Raw genomic sequence first — 21,354 nt, forward strand, 5'->3', positions numbered from 1 at the left:
TGAGGGGACGTCATTTAAATGACTAAACCTTTTGGAATACTTACAATACAAACCATACAAAAGGGAAAATACGTAGAAAATAAAAAAGGAAAATGCAACAAAGAGAGGTATACGAGGCCTCAACCTGTGTACAACAAAGCATTTTAAAAAATGATTTGAAAGCAATATACATATTATTTACAGATAACTTGATTGCATAAAGAAATGGACTTGATGTAGGCCTATACTTAGTTACTTTCCCCCACTGACAGAAAGAGTCTTGGTAGCATGAGGGAATGACTCGAGCCGCCGTCAGTCACCACAAAGCCACCGACAGCAGTTATACAGCCCCAACCCCCACACAGACACACAGACACACACAGACACCCCAAGGCGATACGCGTCCTTTTTATCACCGTCAAATCATCCGCCGCTCCCCCGAATGTCATCATCTGTAGCGTCACTCTGTAGTCAGCACGGTGTCAACGCCAGCCCGAATCACCGTCCTACTAGTAGCGCCCTCAGACACGGCCGTTAAGCCGCTGGTGCGTGGCAGACAGGCAGGCGGACGTGGAGGCGAGGGGAGGCATAAATCCTCGCTACGCTCAGTGGTGGAAAACGGCACTCGCATTTGTTTTCCGCGGCGGAGTGTAATTAGCTGGGCTGATCACTCTTGGCCCGATATGCCCGTCGGAGCGGCCAGGTGGATGTCAGGCCGAGCTGCATGGGCACATCGGCTCTTTCATTAGAGCAGCACTTTTGGATTAGTTGCCTCATTTTGCTCGACCTTTGTGATTAATTAAAAACACATGAGGGGAGATCAATATTCCATAAATTGGCCCGCGTGCGTAAAAAACACACACACACACACACACACACACACACACACCCTCACACACACACACACACACCCGGCCTTTTTAAAGGCTGAGTGAATACCAAAGTTTGCTGAAAAAGGTCTGGCTGGCCTGGCTGGCAGGACATGGAAATTAATCTCTCTCTCTCTCTCTCTCTCTCTCTCTCTCTCTCTCTCTCTAAAAAAAAAAGATAAATAGCATGTGCAACTGTACCACTATGCTGCATATAGTTTATATGCTCTACTCTACTATATACTATACATTTGTATATGTATCTCTCAAAGTATATTTATAATTCACCTTTCTGTCTTCTCTGTCTTTCAGAGGACCCAACCCAGATTGGAAAAGGAATCACTCTCATCACAGTGCTGGACATAAACGATAACGCCCCAGTCTTTGCTATCGAGTATGAGACGTTGGTCTGTGAAAATGCCATGGCAGGACAGGTAAGATATCAAAGGCAAATTACTGTACTTAACTATAGCTTTGTTTCCATGAATTAACCTTTGACCTTTGTATTAGCATTTGGAAAAGCAGAGTACTGTAGTAGCCTAGCTGAATCGCTAGCCACGGCCATAAAAAAAAACATCATGTGGAAATTCAAGTCTGGTGACGCTGTCACATCATGCCTGTCACATGTATGGTAGGGGTGTGCTGAAATATCGATATTGCGATATATATCGATACGTCCTCCTGCGATACATAATCGATATCGATTATTAAAATATCTATCGATATTTTTTTACAACATGTTTAGAAAATGAGGAAATGACAGCTAAAATAAAGCAAATCCCACTCTCGGATTCCACAGCAACCAGAAGTACTGCATTACTGGATGGTGATTTTGTCCAAACAGCTTTGTGGGAATACAAAATGCAAAATGCATTTCCCCAGCAGTGGACAAGTCCACTGACACCAGTGATAAGTAATGGTCAGTTGGTGGTGTTTGAGAGGTATTATGATGATACCAGTGATAATGGTCTCTCTCTAGGTCGTCCTCAGACGAGCCCTCCATCGTCGTTTCCAGTCATCCCGATTCTCCATACATCCGGCCAGTTCGTTGGTACTTTGCACTCCTGCATCGCTCTTGAGTACATCCACGTATGTTAGCGTGGGGCGTCCTCTTGATCGATGCCCGTGTGTTGGTTCCCAGAGCACCAGTTTGCTGGCTGGCAGTTCTTGATGCCTTTGTTAGTGTCCTGCTAGTCTCATTCTCCTGGCTGCTATTTTCTGGCTCACCCTTGGTAATCCCTCATACAGAGACTTGTTTGTGACATGTACAGTCATGCTGATGTTAAGTACTGCACGCAGCATTCTGGTGTAGCACCCGTCAAGGGACTTCTGCAGGGTTGGCTTCAGGGTCCAGCATTCACTGCCGTATAGGAGAACAGACTCCACTGTTGCGTAGAAGAAGCTGAGTTTGATTTGTCGGGGGAGATTGGAGTTCCAAACACTGGTCATGCCATTCATGGCCCTCCATGCAAGTGCCTTCCTCACTTTCAGATCTTGCTTGGTTGAGTTGACCCATGAGCCCAGATACTTGAAGTCCTTGACTTCCTTCAGCACCGTGCCTCCTGTTGTTGTGAGAGGTGGATGTTCCGGTGAGATGTTGTAGGTGATAACCTCAGTTTTCTTGGCATTTAGCCTAAGGCCAACTTTGGCACACTCCAGCTCCACTCTGTTCAGGGGTTCCTGAGCTTGTACCACGTTGTCGGTACCAAGTTGGTGGTGTTTGCCCATGCTTCCCTGTTCCTCGTGGGTTGTTGTTGTTGTTGTCGGAGTGGTGGATGATTTTCGAACAGCTATAAAAAACCATCGCAACATTTTAAGGTGGATTTTCATCCACCATGCCTGCCATGTTGCTTCGTTAAATAAGACAATACTCATGTACCGAGGCAATACACAGTGTGGGATTTTCATGAAACGGAACGACGATAATGGACGGGTGCTTCTTCAAAGGTTAGTGAAAAACACAGCAGGGCACCCGATGTTTATTATGGATTCCCATGGGAGTCAATGTGTTAATTTACGCAAAAAACACCAAAAGTTTCTGCCCGCCAGCAACACTGTGATTATATATATATATAGGCTTCACTGCTTGCTTCACTGCTTGCGCCGACCAACACATTGTACACACATCATTATGCAATATGACACAACATTTGAGTGCCGTAGTCCTAGCCTTTGTATGCCTCTTTCTATGCTCTGTCAACGTCTCATTTACAAAGGCAAGCCTGCTGTCTTTGCGAAGCCATTAAAAATGAATTTTCTTGTGCGTTCAAACAATGCCGTGGATCTTATCCACAGCTTTAGAGATAGTTCCAATTAGCATGAGTCACCATTCCTCCAGATTAAATAGAAGGTATCGCCACGTGCCATCGTTCATTAGAGACTGTACTCACATTCCCCATACTGTCAACGTAACGCCCGCAAAATTAATGACTGCTTGACTCTGCCTGTGGTCATATTATACTCCCACAATAATATCACGCACACTAATGTGATATTTCACGCCGGGGCGTAGTGGGTTTGTCTGCCTCGGTTTGATTCTTCATTTCGAGGAGCCCTGAGTGTAATTAAGACAATCACGGCGGGCACTCGTGCAGAAATTCCATCGCAAGTGCGTTTGTTGCAATCGCGACTAGAGAGATAGACGGATTTAATTTGCTCTGAGGTTTGTGTGTGTGTGTGTGTGTGTGTGTGTGTGTGTGTGTGTGTGTGTGTGTGTGTGTGTGTGTGTGTGTGTGTGTGTGTGTGTGTGTGTGTGTGCGTGCGTGCGTGCGTGCGTGCGTGCGTGCGTGCGTGCGTGCGTGCGTGCGTGCGTGCGTGCGTGCGTGCGTGCGTGCGTGCGTGCGTGCGTGCGTGCGTGTGTGCGCGTGCGTGTATTCAGGGGAAAGCTATGTTAACTAATTTAAAAGGCCCACACTGCCAAGGCTGACTTTGAAAACTTTTCGAGGGGCGCTAGCTCCTCCAACGTCTGGCTTTCACTTGTGACTTCATGTGCCAGCCAAGTCTATGGACTTAATTTTTTTGCTTTAAGTGGTTCTTAAGCATTTTCATGGCAAGGACCCCAAATGTATTCGTCCACAGAATCCCCATTGTGAGCTTGTAGATTGGCTAGCCTATATAGTTGCATCTTTTCAGCTTGTTTTCATAGACCTGGTTGATTATTTCTCTCCCCAAATCTGACGACAGTGGCCGTGGGGGTGTGTGTGCGACTGTGCACTGCATTTTTTCCCACCAGCGTCTTAGCATTTGGCCTCATTGTCGCTAAATGACTTGTGAGTCCTTGGCAGCGATCCGTCTGCTGTTGGCATTTGGAAAACACAATCAGAGGTGAAGGGTAAAGCAGGGCGTGCAGGAGCCGAATAAGTACGATTGATCACAATGATGCATGGTATTGGAAATGGCCATTAGGCTCTTTTAAATAGTTATTTGCACTCGTGTTTCCGAGTTGTTTGTCAGCGACACTCGTGGGAAAGGTGTTGCAGGAATAGCAAATGATTCAATTTGCCAAATGAGATTGTATATTTCATACATGCATTTTCCTCCTCTGTGCATTAGGCATGACCCCCACGTGGCTATTTTCTTTTCTCCGTGAGGTTTGCAGGGGCCTCGACGATAACTCTTTCTTGGTTGACTCACCAGATATGTGCGGCGTACTTTGATATATGCCTTTTTATCATATTTGTTTCCCAAACCTTTTCACGTCGAAGGACCCCCAAAATGGCACTAATTAGCCTGTGGACCCCCCTTTTGAAAAGCTATGCCAGGGACCCCCATGTAAGAGAAGAGAAGCTCTAGCAGTGATTTTCAACCATCGTCACCCCTGATATGGGCTATGGACCATTTAATGACATTTCTATCTCTGAGAGCCCAATTTATATTGTAAAATCAACCATTTGTACTTTGTACTTTTACTTCCACTCCACTCCATCTCAAAAGCAAACATTGTAGCCTATGTTTTACTCACTTACAATTATTTGAAGACTTTATAGTTAGTAGTTACTATGTAGGTTTGAATTATTATTACAAAACATACATTAACTATAACGGTTCTGTATACACAGTCACGGCGCAACACATTGTGAGCTTGTAGATTATCAGATTTCAAATGATTCGTGTACATTTCATATACGTTTAAAAACTTGCGAAAGGAGTACTTTTACTTTTGTGGTGCTTTATGTACATTTTGATAAGAAAACCTTTGTACTATAATTCACTCAAATAAATAGAATTCCGGACTTCTACTCGTAACAGTAGTATATAGGCTATATAAGTTTCAGAGTGTGTGTGTGTGTGTGTGTGTGTGTGTGTGTGTGTGTGTGTGTGTGTGTGTGTGTGTGTGTGTGCAGTACACACACTACTACAGCGTGTCAGTGAAAGCATCAGTGCTCAAGGCGTAGTATACTGCCAGAGGGCATGCAGGCTATTCTGGGTTCCGTTTCTGGCCCTGAAAAAGGTTTCTGCAGATGGAGAAAAGATCTCTGCACCATTTGAACTGTGGTGCCTATAGCTGGTCACAAGTGTTGTTTTTGACAGCAAATTTAGATTTTAGTTTTAGTCATAGTCTTTTGAATGGTTTTAATTTAGTTTTAGTCACATTTTAGTCACCTGGAATGTCTTAGTTTTAGTCAAGTTTTAGTCGACTAAATATAATAGGATTTTAGTCGACTAACTACAGCTGATTTTGTCAACTAAAATGTCTTTTGGCGGGCCTTGATGCCGTTGTAATGGCTGATTTTACACTTGCTGAAAATAGCTACAAGCTTACAATGCGTCACGCTGCCTGTGACGCGTTGTGAGCTTGTAGATCGGCTATTTTTAGCATGCAAGTGAAAAATGACTTACACTTGATCTCTTGTCCACTAGTCTCTCACTAACATTTTAGTCTAGTTTTTATTTGTTGATGAAATTGTTAGTTTTTGTCATCATATAGCTTAGTTTGTTTTCATTTAGTTTTCGCCAGTCTCTCTCTAGGGCGTCCTCAGACGAGCCCTCCATCGTTGCTTCCAGTCATCCCGGTTCTCCATACATCTGGCCAGTTCGTTGGTGCTTTGTGCTCTTGCGTCATTCTTGAGTACAACCACGTATGTTAGTGTGGGATGTCATCGTGACCAGTGCCCGTGTGTTGGTTCCCACAGCACCAATTTTCCTGGCTGGCAGTTATTGGTGTCTTTGGCATTGTCCTGCTAGTCTCATTCTCCTGGCTGCTATTTTCTGGCTCACCCGTGGCATTCCCTCATACAGTTTTGTCAGTAACATGTACACTCTTGCTGATGTTAAGTACTGCACACAGCATTCTGTTGTAGCACCCATCTAGAGACTTCTGCAGGGTTGGCTCTCAGGGTCCAGCATTCACTGCCGTATAGGAGAACAGACTCTACGGTCCGTTGCGTAGAAGAAGCTGCGTTTGATTTGTCGGGGGAGATTTGAGTTCCATACACTGGTCATGCCATTCCGGGGCCTTCATTGCAAGTACTTCCCTCACTTCCAGATCTTGTTCCATTACTACTTGAAGTCCTTGACTTCAGCACAGTGCCTCCTGTTGTTGTGAGAGGTGGATGTTCCGGTGAGATGTGATAACCTCGGTTTTCTTTGCATATTAACCTAAGGCCAACCTTGGCACACTCCAACTCCACTCTGTTCAGAGAAAACGTAGTTGACGAACATTTTTTGTTCAAACGAGACCTCTTATCTCCGTATTTTTTGTTCCATGTCAATTAACTCCCTGCTTGCATGATCACACTACAGCATCACACAAAAGTACTCGAAATTTGGCACGAAGTGATGCGTTTCTAGTAAGTAAGACACTGAACCCCTAATTGTGCTGGTTGGTGCCTTTCATGGTTTCTGCTGCCATCGGTGTGTGAATGTGTGGGTGAATGCAATGCACAATCTATGTAAAGCGCCTTGGATAAAGGCGCTATATAAATACACTATTTACCATTTACTTTCATACGGTGAAGTGTAAAAGACGGCATTATCAGTCTCTCGGGACCTGAAGTGGGGGCCCAACATCGACACCCACACAAAAAAGGCCCAGAAGAGACAGCTGGGGAAATTCCACCTCCCAAGGACCTTGCTGGTTAAAACACAAAGTCTGCTGAACCAGTATCTATACGTCATTTGTTTACCGATCACCATGTGCTGATGACGTATCTATACGCATTTATAGCTTTTTTATTGAATCTTTCTATGCGCCCGGACAACATATAAAGTGACTCCGATTGCCTCTTTGAAGATCCGTTCTGTGATCCGGGAAAAAAAAGCCCCCCCCCTCCTGAAAAGAGGCGGCGGTCTATGCCGGGCAGGCCGCTTCCATTACGTGCAGATGTCAGAGGATCTAAAATGGACGTTCCCATGATCTAGTGTGTGTGAATAGAAAGTAACACTCGATTCCCCCTCCCCTCCTGTTTCTACATGGTTTCTCCCGAGGAGGAGGATTGTTGTGGGGGGGTCTGTCTATCTCTCCGTCTCGGAACGCAGTGCCCAGCCCCAGTGCCTAAGTAAGCAATAGAATCGACTTGCACCTCTCTCATTCTCGGAAAAAGATAGAACGCAGCCGTAAGCATCGATTTGCCCGCAGCCCGTATGCCATAAAACCCCATGGCGAATAAGAATAATCTGCAACGATCGGCATTGCATAACGTTTGCAACACACATGGAGTCATGGACAGATGCACGAAACGAATCACATTATCGAGGGACCGCCATGATCAAGTGGCCGCGTTACATGTCTTTCGTTGGAGATCACCATAGCGTCTTCGCCAGCCATCACTATCGGTTGTGTGATTGTAACCTTTTTATTCATTATAATTGCAGTGATAAGACCGCAATGAAGGCGCCTGGGACGTCATCGACCCGGTCCTCATCCCATGTCCTCATCCTAAACCGTTGTGTTCTGCGGAAGGCATCAAGTTGTCATTTTGTCTATCACAGCCGGGCTTAGCATCTCTCTCGATACCGTCGATGAAGCTCTTTTCCATCGCTGATCGCTCCTACGTTCTTCAGTGCTTCATTGCCAGGACATGTCCAGACATGTCAACCACTAACCTCACCGATCCAGTAACGCGTCTCATCGTTATACTATGGTTCTGAAACGATCGGTGGAATGTAGCCTACACAGATCAAGACTTTTGTTGCCCCCCCTGTTACTGCGATTGAGACAATGAGCAGATATGTGAGATAGATTAGGCGAGGCGCGCATAATCATCGTAATCATCATGAAGTTATCATCATAGCGAGTTATAAAGGTTTAAAGTCACAGACATTGACAGGCAGATATAAAAATAAACATAAATTAATTAATATCATATACATACTACACACTGAATGAAAGCCCTGAATGTCTACTTTTAGGAGGAAAACAATACACATTGATCCCAGACTCCGTTGCACTGCTCACTTCACAGGGGTGTGATTTTTATTATTATTACAGTATTCATTTTTTTCTTATGAAAGCAGAGAGTCTTCTGTTTCATACGGTATATAGTATGTACATGTCGCTATAGGCCTTATTTTGTGAATATTTAGTTGTTCAGGTCCATGCCTTCTCTAAAGTTCTCTCTGGTGGGCGCAAGCTGCATTCAATAGTTACTGACAAACTGTACATGGGATCAATGTGTATTGTTTTCCTCCTAAAAGTAGACATTCAGGGCTTTCATTCAGTGTGTAGTATGTATATGATATTATTTGTGTTCATTTTTATATCTGTCTGTCAATGTCTGTCAACTTCAACCTTCCATATCTCTGCTGTTTGTTCAAGCGAGTTCAGGCAAAAGCAGGTGTTAGAATTTTTTTTTGAAGTGGACAAGTTAGGCTTTCTTTTGATGTATGCGGTGTGATTCTCGCTATAAGAGAACATTTTGCTGTGGGCCCCGAAATCTTTTTTTCCTTCAATGTAAAGTCCGTAGCATCACCAAGCTCAGCCTCACAGAATACCCCAGCACACAATGGGTTAACTTCTATACTGCCATCATAGAGTCCATCATCACCCTCGCCATCACTGTTTGGTTCCCAACTGCAGCGGCCAAGGACAGGGCCAAGCTGCAGCGGGTCATACGATCAGCAGAGAGGGTGATTGGCTGCCCTTTGCCCCCCCTTGAGGACCTGTTTAGGAGTAGGGCTTCGAGGACGGCCAGGAAGATCATGGCTGACCCCACACACCCAGGCCACAGTCGTTTTGCCCCGCTTCCCTCAGGCAGGATGTTGCGATCCTTAAAGACTGTGAAGGCCCGACATTCAAACAGCTTTTTCCCCACGGCTATCCGGCTCCTCAATGCTGCTGGTGTGTCGTCGTCCCCCCCCCCCGACCCCCCTCTATCCTTCCTCCACCCCCACTTTATATTTATTCACTATTCATTGCACTATGTTGTTTTTGCACTGTCTTGTCCTGTTTTGCACTTCTGATTCTGATTCTGGGGGGCGAAAAAAAACGATAAAAGATGAGATATTATGTTGATAGAAGGTGTCTGCCTGATAGTGACAATAGAACCAGTACCACCAACTTAACATAAATTAGCATATGACCTGAATGTGACATCTAACAGATTATGTGTTTGTTTTCCGTTCCGTCAGTGGGGTAGATTAGGCCCAGAGAGGTAATGATAGGATGTACAACAGAGGCATCACTTACAATCAGCCTCCATTCTTGTGTCACTGCTGGCCATAGCAACAGCCGTGGCTCATGACAGCATCATCAGCAGGAAAAGTTATGGCTAGAGCAGATCTGTAATTACTCAGCCCAAACAGACAGACAGACAGATTGCTTGAGTCAATGCTAGAGCCGCCCAGGCTCCCTTATAAGTGTAGCTCAGTGGTTTTCAACTCTTTTCATGTCAAGGTCCATTATTTATTCAACATTTGAGCCACGGACCACCATTTGATGAAATGTTGCCTCTCTGAACCCAAAACGTAGAATATGTTGTTATCGTTGGATAACATTTTGTCCACAATTCCAGCTATAGGCTGTAGGACTATTGATATAGTACCAACTGAGAGATAACAGGCATTACGTTGATCAAAATAATTATTTTACATTCTCTAATTTGTGTAGACTTGAAGTTCTTGTAAACTAACTAATGCAGATGTTTAACAATAATGTAACTCTTGAGAGCCAAATGGACCCGTAAGTTCCACACTTTCAAGAGTTAAAGATCTACGGGTCCATTTGGTTACCAACTCTCCATCATTCAGCTGGGGGACTACTTGGAATCCCCCCCAAGGACCACTGGTGGTTCCAGGACCACTGGTTGAAAACCACTGGTGTAGCTGGAAGCTGTATCCTGTGGTAAAGTCAGGAGCTGTCTTGGTGACAGAAGCTATAGAGTAGAGCAGTTTGTCATTGTAATTTCTTTATTGCTTTGCAATCTCTGTTGTCATGCAGAAACCAAACAATGTCTGAAAAACCTTTTAGTCAGGCGACATTAACACATTACCATTACCCTAGTGTAGGGACCCCCGGTTTCATGTTTTATAAGCTCCCAAACATCATACTTTGTCCCATTTAATAATGTTTCTACCACGTGAGTAAAACATTTAAACATATATTTTTTTAAAGCTGGATTAATGCTCTTTAATCAAATCTCGTAATCTCGTTTTGAGGAGGATCTGGGAATAAATTCCTTAGCAATACATTTCTTCACCAATATGTTTCTAATCTCACAAAGATTTAAAGGTGATCTGTGGCAGCTGCTGAACGTTGGGGTACTATTTTTCAACCTATATAGTATATACTATGGAGGTAACATTTACAACATTTAATTCTGCTTTAAGTTGCATGTGACGTGTCAAACTAGGTTATTTTTATTATTCTGAATCCATTGCAAGCAGTTGTTTTGCACGAAAAACGGCCTGAGCTGTGATTGAGGTCATTACATTTGGGATTTTCACATTTGACGTTTTCGGACTATTTTAAAACACTGCCTCATCAAAGTTGCTATGGTGACAAAAACCACATTCAAGTATCTGACAATGTATAAACATTGTCAGATACTTGAATGTGGTTTTTGACCATTTGGAGCATTAATGTGTGCTTTGTTTTTGTTAATGCTGTACATGATCTTCTGGTTGTCTGTTAAATTTGTTAGCATGAGAATAGAACGCTAACACTACTGGCTTCATGCTGTGGATTTCTCTTTTTCTATTCCCAATAATATGTCCCGTAGATTTCTGTTTAAGACCACAATAGAAACCAGGGTTCTGGATGCTGGATCATAGTATACAGTATATATAGTCATATAATCTTTTGAATACGTTTTAGTCATATTTTAGTCATCTGGAAGTTGTGAGCCATGAGCTTGTCTATTTCCGTAGTGCGACAGCCGCACGCTGCACGCAACCAAACATAAAATGACCTGTCGTATAGTTCTGCATCTTCTCCACTAGTTTTTGTCAGTGAAAAAAAGGTAGTCCAGGAAAAAAATTCGTCACAGTCTTAGTGGACGAAATTTGCACTGCTTAGAAGGAACTAACTAAGCAGTGAAGGAGCCAAAATGGAAATGTCAGAATTAAATTCACCCCCGCCCCCATGGTTGACATTTTGAACGTGAAAACACCATTTGAATTACAACTAGCTGACAGTTGTCGGTTAGCAGTCAGACCAGGTATAGACGGCAGACTTGTAACCTGTCACACCGTACAAGCCTCCACTTCCCTAATTAAACTGACCCTATGTAATTGTGTGTGCGTGCGGGCGCGCGCGAGTGCCTGCGTGCCTGCGTGCGTGCCTGCGTGCGTGCGTGCATGCATGTGTGCGTGTCCACCCTCGGCAGTGAACAAAAACACAAGTTGTGTTTAACTGCATCTGTTCTTCTCTCAGTCTCCTCTTCCCAATGAGTTATAGTGTGCGTCCCTATTCTGGGCACGTCATAATAATAGTCTAACATTCGGTCGGTAGCGCTGTTGTTGGATAAAATGCAAGAGAATAGACTATAACATTCGGTCAGTAGCGCTGTTGTTGGATAAAATGCAAGAGAATAGACTATAACATTCGGTCAGTAGCGCTGTTGTTGGATAAAATGTAAGAGAATAGGCCAACGATCAAGTGAAAATAACAGATCTACAAGTTCACAATGCACCGCACTGCCACACAATACGGTGTGCTGCGAGCTTGTAGATCAGTGGGGAAATGAGACAATTATCTCTGACCCAAACTACAGAAAATAGAAGATATTTGCGTTAAGCTTGTAGACACACACACACACACACACGCGCCATGGTTTGTGTTGTGATAAATAAGCACCCTTGCCGGTCAGGGCTCAATAGTGCGGAGTAGATTATCAGGGAGCAATAACCTGACATATTTTCAAGGCCTATATAATTAAGGGCATCTTGGTGGCGCTGGCTCTCCAGAGACGGGCCCTCGTTATGTTACGGATCATCTGTCTCGTGACCACGTTATTAATTGTTATTATGATAGGGTGGAGAGGGAGGGGCGTGCGAGCCCCTGAGGGGTCACGCTCCATACAATCACTTTTGGTGTAACCATTACATCCATGGCTGGACTTATCGCTGGCATATTGCTGCCCCCAATCTGCCACTCTGCCTCTCTCCATCACCACCCCCGACCCGACCCCGACTCCCTCTATTGGGGCTCTGGTTTGACTGGCGTTTTACACTGCTGTCCTCATCCATCTCTGTTGTGGTCGCTGAAGGTTAGTCCCATTGAGAATGAAACTGAATGAAAACTTAATTAAATTATTAATACAGAGAGAGAGAGAGACCTGGCCAAGAAGAGCAGCAGTAAACATAATAACACAATATGTAATATATTTCGGGGTTACAGATATAGGGTGCGACTTTTCACATTTTGTGGCAAATCACGACACTAGGTTCACAATACGATTGCTCACGACTTTTTAAGTTATTTACCAGACAAATGACCGAAAAATATTTTATCATAATGCTCTTACACAAATCCAGTATTTTCTTGTGTTTTTCTCTTATCCAAATGACTGAAAACAACATATTTTTATATCAATTATCTTACATAGATCTTGTATTTTCTTCCCCTTTTACGTCCCCTCTGCATCATGATTCAAATGATTATTAGTCACCAGTTTTAATTGATTTCAATCGATTCATGATATATTGGTACTGTACATGGCTAATAAATACATATTTCAAGTGTGTGTGTGTGTGTGTGTGTGTGTGTGTGTGTGTGTGTGTGTGTGTGTGTGTGTGTGTGTGTGTGTGTGTGTGTGTGTGTGTGTGTGTGTGCGCGCGGTTTAACGAGAGGCATTTAAGGTGCCTCTCGTGGGTCTACGTGATATCACACTGTTGTCTCCGTCTCTACAGTGTGTTTCCATTCATTAGAGGTGTTGCATCCTGACATGACACATGTCAAGTCACACCACAGCGGCTGTGTGTGCATAGACTTTAAAAAAGGATATAACAACATCCATCTGCAGTGGAGACTGGAGACGAGAGCTCACTCCCTCCTCCAGTTTACTTCTAGTTTATTTTTTTATACATTTGAAAACTTTAAATGAGTCATTCTGCATAACGGGTACTTTCTACTTTTGGTACTTAAGTACATTTTTATGCCAATATGTTTGTACTTCCAATACGTTTGAATTCAGAACTTTTATTTACTTAGTACTTTTAACGGTAGTATTTCTACATTGCAGTATTGACACTTTTACTTAAGTAAAACAATTGAGTACTTTTCCACCACTGGTTATTGGCACTTTAGTGACGCAGGTGGATGGATCTCTGCTTCCTCCGACATGCTTGATGATGCCAATGACTGCATGAGCAACACAGATACAAAGAGACAAATACGCTGTGTATCTTTGCGTCTTTTCGCGAACGTACCGTGACAGCTTTAGGCCAGGGGTCTTATCAACGCTTTTTAGGTCCATTCAATTAAGGACCCTTTAGCTGAGAATCAGAGACCCCCACTACATCTATAGGCCTATTGTAGCCTATGTGTTGCAGATTAAACGTTTTCATATATAGCTATATAGCTTCACTGACACGTTTTTTTATTTATTTTTTGCAAATGAACAGCGGAATGCTCCGTTATTATCAGCGGTCGCAGGAGTGCAACCGTAGAGGAGATAAATATTCTATATCATATTGGGTAAGTACATACGAAAGAAAAGCTGGAAGTGGGTGGTAATTTATGGTTTATGAGATGGTTAAAATATGAGCGTTAAAATATTGAATAATAATAAAATAATAATAATAATGTTCCGCAGCCAAATACATATCGATTTGCTTGCCGTGTAAAAGTTTGCAAATGACTGCTTTGATTTACATCAGCGGACGACCCATGCAATAAGATTGCACCCATAATTGAAAGTGGAACCGAGGCTATAAATAACCGCGGTGCTAAATGGGTGGCACTCTGTCGTTAGCACGATAGCTATGACAGCTGTCACCAGGGGTTGTGTTCATTGTGACAGCGGTAGAGGCCAGCGGTTCTCGCAATAGTCGCTCGTTCCCTCTGCGGCGCCTCTGTGAAATCAACAGCCAAAACAACAGGAAAAAATTACTGACACCTGCACTCAAAACCCCACAGCGACGATGTCGCACCCTTCGGAGTTCTTTTATATTGTTGCTGTCGCTGCAGAAAACGCCAATCTCCATATTCAAACTTTTTGTGTTTGTCCGTGAATTAACATTTAATGACTCTAAAAGAGATATATGTTGGAATAAAAAGCCTATAATTCAAACTGTATTCATTATGGCAAATACATTTGGAGAAAAAAAAAACACCCGAATGCATTTCTTCTTAGGCCGTGAGTTGAGTGTCTCATATACCAATGAGTGACACATTGTGATAACTTGTATTTCTATTTATTTTACCAAAATCAAATCAAATTAACACGCACCCACACACTATCAAACACAGCTTGAATTATACAGTCATTTTAATCAATAAAGCATGATTGAAGATGGAGTGCTAAAATGTTTGTATTTTTTTAGTTTTTGTGTCTATGAGGTGACTACTTCATTAGACACCCTGGTGCAGTGGCGTACACAGATAGACACTAGGGGGTGCTAGAGCACCACCTGCCCTTGCCCTCTGGACAGCAATGTGCCCTCTTGAAAAAGTGTACAGTATGTGGACCATGGTGACATTAATCAATTCTCGATAAAAAAAGCTTCAAATATATTATTTATGCCCCAAAATCTATAAATATCACACTATTATAAGGCGGCCGCCGGCCGGCCTGTTCCACGCACTGCACAAGGTGCCCTTTTTTCACTTGAGCACCTGCCCCTCTAAATGTCTGTGCACGCCACTGCCCTGGTGTGGTGTTTATGTGCAATGATGTCTTCCCTTTGTATTGGGTTTCTTCCTGGAGGCAGAACCCTTGACAGTCAAACGTGCCTGTCAGAAAGCCTGTCAGTGCCGCCTAGTGGCCTGACCTGGTATTGGCTGGTAATTTTTCACAGGCAGTCAAATTAGGCAGTTTAGTGTTTGGCATCAGCATGGTCAGTCAGTCCGATCTAATGAGAGCTGTGTAATGTATTTGTTTTCTCCAAGTGTATCCTCTTGTGCGTTCTTTAATTGAAGTAAGTACTATGTTTGGGTCATAAGTGTTACTTTAGTAGTTAAATAATAATATCTGTGACTTTGTATATTATGTTTTTGAGAGTTTGTTTGGTTTGTTTAGCTCCCTACTGCCTGTAGTCCGTTTGTATGCTGTTTATGTTACTCTGTGTTACAGTATTTGATTTATTTATGTGTTTATCAATATTTGGACCGTTTTTGTCCCGAATAGTTATATACCACATGAGTGTTGTTTTCCTTATCCTTTGCCTATACTGTGCAGACAATTCGTATTGTTCAGGTTTACCATGCAGCAAGATTTGGATAGTTTGGGTTTAATAATTGTGTACCAGTGTTTGATGGCCTTTCGATATACGGTACTGTGCATATAATCTGTTGTTTGGTGATTGCATCATCCTGCTGTGGTTATTTCATTTTGATATTCATATACCACATACTACACACACACACATTATCCCACCATTGCAGCACAATAAATCTGCTCAAGATATCCCTTCTCCGGAGCCTAATTCTTTGATCGGAATTAAGTCCATATTGGCCGCCTCAACCAGTGTGTAATTTTGAGTAACCCATGCCCTCTGTTACAGTGCCAATGAAATAAACACTGATACTGTTACATATAATTATTGCACGCACCCACGCACCGTCCCCTCATTATAATCTTTTTCTAAATACGGCAACCTTTGTGGGCGGAGCAGCCACATACACACGTGTGAACTTTGAACATGGCAGCGGCAGTTTGCTCTGTGTGATAGGCTGTCTAACAATCATTTCACACATTAACACACGGCCAGTTCACAGCAGACGTCCATTAGATTGCTTGGAAGCAAGTGCAGTAGATTTCACGTCAGGGACTCCTGGCTCACTTCAAGATTAATCAAGGAAACCAGCCATACCTTCTGTCCAGCTGCTCTGCTTTGCTGTTCTCAGGGAATCGTGTAGTGTAGTGTGAGTTCTTGTTGGCAATAATTAGAAGTATCCGTTTGTGTCGCACTGCCGTCTTTTGTTGCCATGTCTGGTTATTACAACTTGGGCTTGTTTTTATATAAGTCACTTGCAGGGGAGATGTTGACTTGACCAGTGGTTCATGTGAAGGACCCTCAGATTAATATGTTGTTAAAAGGATTGGTGTTGAAACCTTTTCATAAATATCCAAGACAAGTTTTGTGACTTGTTTTCGTGGTCCTGGCCACTTGTTTCTTCGAACTTTTGCTGAGACTCAATGCAGTCAGAAGGAACGGCAAAAAAAGTTTCAGTTTAAAAGTTACATAGTGCTGCTTTAACCAAAGTATAAACACTTGGGATGACACACAGACAGATTCAATGTGTGAGGTATACTACTGACTGACAATCAGAATGGCCCTGCCACCATCTATTTACATATAGTAGAAACAAACAAGAGCATGCTGACTCCTTTCAAGCAGAAATTTGCGCTTGAAGCCTCAAGGAGACTCACAAAAACAAAGAATATTAGCCAGCACTCCAAAGTCCTTCTGCTACTTTCTAATTTGTAGTAATAATTTGAATATGGCACGGGGGTCGGGCATACACAGGCAGGTTTCGGCATCAAGCCTTCTTCAGGTGTATTTTATAACTTTTGTTTAAAGGGATTGTGACATTAAAAAAAAGGTTTTGGATTGTTCTTGTTTTTTTTAGGTTTTCTAATCTCAATTGCACCCAAAAAACATGAACTTTTAACATTCAGTAGATTTTCTGTGATCTGGGGTTTTCTGGCTCAAACAGGTGCTCTGATTTGCCGGCAGTAAGTGACATCACTTACTGCAAATCCCATATATGTCAATGGGATTTGCCAGCAGATGTCACTGTTTCACTGTCTTGCCTGTTTTCATTGTAGCTCAAAAGGCCCAAAAAACCCCAAAGAAAACTTCAGACCACAGAAAATCCACTGAATGTTCAAAGTTCAGGTTTTCTGGGTGTAATTGAGGTCATAAAACCTAAAATAAAAAATAAAAATAAATGAAAATGAATGTCATAAAACCTTTAAAAACAGTATCACAGCAATTTATAAAAGTATATTGTTGCTGTCGGGCAGAAATCTCTTATAGCACTTACAGGTGGCTGCGCAATTCGGACCTGCCCAATAATTAATGTCTCGTACTGTAGTTTGCTGGTAGTCTCAGAAGAAAAGTAATTTCCGCTCAGGACAAAAAATATATACCCTTTATTTTCTTCTTTCTTTTTAACCATCATTTTGTACTTTCTTATGTTTCATCATCTAACTCAATCAATCACTACACCTTACCTTATACTTACCTGTAAGGCTGTAACCTAGCAACAACCAGTCAGAAACGATGGAACGTCAACAGCACCATGTTTGCTACCAGGGGAAATAATGTATATTATTTTAACAGCTTTGTCAAATCTAGATATATGGTATGATATGTGTAAATATGTAGAGACTTTGTCTTTCTTTAATGATCTCTCTCCCTTACTGTAGCTTTTAACCACTTTAACCATATTATTATTATTAGCTGTTGAAAAATAGCAGATCTACAAGCTCATCTATTTATTTATTTTAATCGTGAAAACGTGTGCAAATCTTTGAATATTCAATCTTTCACAGCAAACGTTTTCAACTCATACCTTTGCTTTTTGGGGGGTCCTTGGAACAACATATTTTCAGATGGGGGGTCCGCAGCCAAAATTAATAGAGATAATTATGTGGATCCTCCTTGACATGAAATTGTTTGAGCAGCACTGACATAGATCAACATGGGTGTTATGATTCAATACTAAGTACCGGACCCTCGTCTGGTTCTGACAGACCGGTCTTGTGTGTGTAGGCTGAGGTTGGTGTGTGACGACCCGGTTGAATATTTCCTTGGTTCGGCGGCAGACAGACAGACGGGCCAGCCCGGGAGAACAATAACATGACACCAGACAGTATCACGCTAAGACGCTCACCAAGTTTATTACATTAAAGGTATATTCAGTGATTTCACTCAAAAAACCGTAGGTTTCGTTTTTGGCTGTGGGACCCAGCCTTTCGTCCAATCAGGATAGAGTCCTGGGGATAACTGGGGACAGGGAGGAACTCCTTATATGGCCAGCACACTCTATAGTAGGGAGGATTATCACAACAAAACAAAAAAATAAGTGATATTTGAATTAAGTGAAATCACTGAATATACCTTTAATACAGCACATATATAGCTTGGATCCTCATGTCCTAATGACGTCACTGACTAGACATCACAATCACTGCCGCAGCACGCTTGACCTTGCTGCTTGCTCTACTCCAGGAGCTGACTATATAAAGTATGTCACAGTTCAGGCAGTACACAATACATATAAGTACATTGTATAGTTACGTACAACTACATTGTACAAGTACACAGCATGTTGTATATTACAACAATGGGGTTTTTCAGAAACAAAATGTCTTCCAGGATCTGGAGGACATTTTGTAGAACTGGTCTCAATGGGTTAAATAAAAGTGATATGAGGTGTCATCAAGTAGGAATTGCAGTATGATAATGACTTGGACATCGATATATAGGTGTGGGCTGCATAAAATGTCCTGGAATCTGATCGCTTAAGGAAAAGTGTGATCCCTGTGCACCAGCTATCATATTCAGAGGTATCACCGCAAAACATCAATATTCAGTATGGATTTCCCAGGATCAAATGGAAGGACATTTATAAGAAGCTACACAGGCTTCAGTGTCAGGTGAGTGTTTCAGGCCCCTGGCGACAGTTTTCAAGGTGTTGTCATAAGCCTCTGTTTAGAGGAGCAGTGGATGTGCAGTCTAATCCAGCGTTGATTTGGACACATTTTGATTTAGTTCTAGTCGTCTTTTTTAAGTCATATTTTAGTCATCTGAAATGTTTAATGTTTTAATCAAAATGGATTTTGGCAGGCCTTGTTGATGGTGCCTCAATGCCTGATTGGACACTTTTCTGCATGTTGAAAATCCGATCCACAAGCTCCCAACGCGCTGTTACAGCACGACACGGTGTGAGCTTGTAAGTCTACCCAGCAAGCACGGTCAGGACCTGGACGAATTAGTGACGTCTCCATTGGGGCCAGATCAAGTCAAAGCAAGACTAGTCACATCTGGCCCAGAATATCACCTGATTTCAACCAACATAAATTTTACCCACTAAGACGGACGTCCCTGGATGAACCAGAGAGAGACTGATCGAGGCCAGATCAACTTAAGTCATATCATAACTAGTCAGATCTGGCCCAGAATAAGATATATTATTTAAACTGGTGAAGACGTCAATGAAATGACGTAAAGATCATCCCCATATGGGCTGTGAACTGGCCTATAGTCCTGAATGTCTCTGGAGGACTTCATCATAACGTTATCATGAAGTTATTTGGCTTGCTGTGTATAGATCGGCTATTTTCAAAGTGCAACACCCGAGCGCAACCAAACATAAAATCACTTGTCTTTAAGTTCTCCTGGATCTCTTCTCCGCTAGTCCCCTCCCTGACATTTTAGTCTAGTTTTTATTTGTTGAGAAATTGTCAATATATTCAGTCTTAGTTTTAGTCAGCATAGCTTAGTTTTTTTATTTCGTTTTCATCAGTGGGGATAATTATTTTTATAGGTGACGAACATTATTCGTCATCGTTTTTAGTAGACAAAATCAACTCGGAGGCCCACCTTGACAAACAGCTAGTAAGTCATTGGAGAGTTTTTTTTTTAAATGTAGTTGTTACGAAGGAACGTAGTGCCTCTCTGACATCACAACCAGGACGTCAGGAGTGACATCACTATCGACGTCCCGAAACTATAAATATATGCCTACCGCAGGACCTAACTGGAAGATATCATTATAGCAACAGCAGTAGACTTAGACACCACACCTAACTCTGCCAATCCTGCGGCTCAAGAAGATAAGTAAACCAGCCTTATCTCCTCGGCATCTCTCCCCGAGAATCTAGATCATACTAGATCTCGGCCACATTAGTGGTCCTTTAAAACGCCGGCTCAGAGAAGCCAGGCCGAAACACCGAAACATCAGAATTTCGACCTGACCCCTCACCTTCAGCGAAAACCTAAGGAGACGACCAGACGTCTATTATACAGTCCCACCCACCCACCCACCGGGAAATTTCAACCATGAGTGAGGGAGAAAATGCCCTACGTACCCTCAGGGAGGCTACCGAACGAATGGCAGCCCAAGATGAACGCCACGCCGAATTCATGACGGCCCTGGCTGAAGCCCAAGACAGGCGCCAGGAAGCTCAAGACAAGCGCCACGCCGACTTAATGGCGGTCCTGGCTGGCAGCGCCAAACGCCAGGCAGACCAGGACAAGCGCCAAGCAGACCAGGACAAGCTCTTTGCAGAGGCCCTCGCCACCATGACCGTTCTCGCAAACACAGGCGCTCGGGCTCAGCCTCCGGACGGCATCAGACAGGCCCCAGCCCCGCTCCCGGAACTCGAACCCCATGCCGGCGAGCAACCGGCAGATTACAGCATGCCACAGCCCTCCGCAGCACATCGCAGGGGCGAGTATGCCAATAGCCCCGCCAATAGCCCCGTTCCCCGTCCCGAGGACGCCCACGACCGCTACAACGGCCGCGCCCAGGACCGCACGAGCGCTTGGTCACACCAAAGCCGGCCCAGCCTATCAACCGATGCTTTCGGCGGGCACCCGGCCCACCAAGAGACCGTCTGCCTAACGAAATTCGACGGCAGCAACCCCAGGTACTACCAACGCTTCGCACGAACCTTCCGCAGACAATTCGGTCGGCTCTCCGATGACGATCAATGCCAATACCTACTGCAGTACACCACGGGCGAGGCCCGTAGGTGCATCCAGGACGAGCTCGACGACTCTAGTTCGCGCGCACCGTTTGAGGACGCCATGAAGAAGCTCGCTCAACGCTACGACGGCCCGGACAGAGTCAACGTCCTCATCAAAAGTGTGAACGACCTCCCAAAGCCCACGACCGCCGACGAACTTAACCACATGGCCAGCATCCTCGGCGAAATAGACAGCAGACTCCGCG

At 43.4% G+C, this 21,354-nt stretch overlaps 1 protein-coding gene across 1 annotated transcript in view; it reads left to right on the plus strand.

Annotated features, from left to right (window-relative positions):
* LOC310868009 (cadherin-7-like) overlaps nt 1-21,354 on the plus strand; it is a gene marked incomplete at its 5' end in the record, with an annotated part of 188,143 nt that overhangs the window by 124,232 nt on the left and 42,557 nt on the right. The window contains one exon of the mRNA XM_083778211.1: nt 1,161-1,282. Within this exon, the coding sequence (XP_083634337.1) occupies nt 1,161-1,282 (122 nt within the window). The remainder of the gene's footprint in view (nt 1-1,160; nt 1,283-21,354) is intronic.

Source organism: Protomyctophum parallelum (genome assembly GCF_964188405.1).
Source record: "Protomyctophum parallelum genome assembly, chromosome: 12".
Taxonomy (NCBI): Eukaryota; Metazoa; Chordata; class Actinopteri; order Myctophiformes; family Myctophidae; genus Protomyctophum; species Protomyctophum parallelum.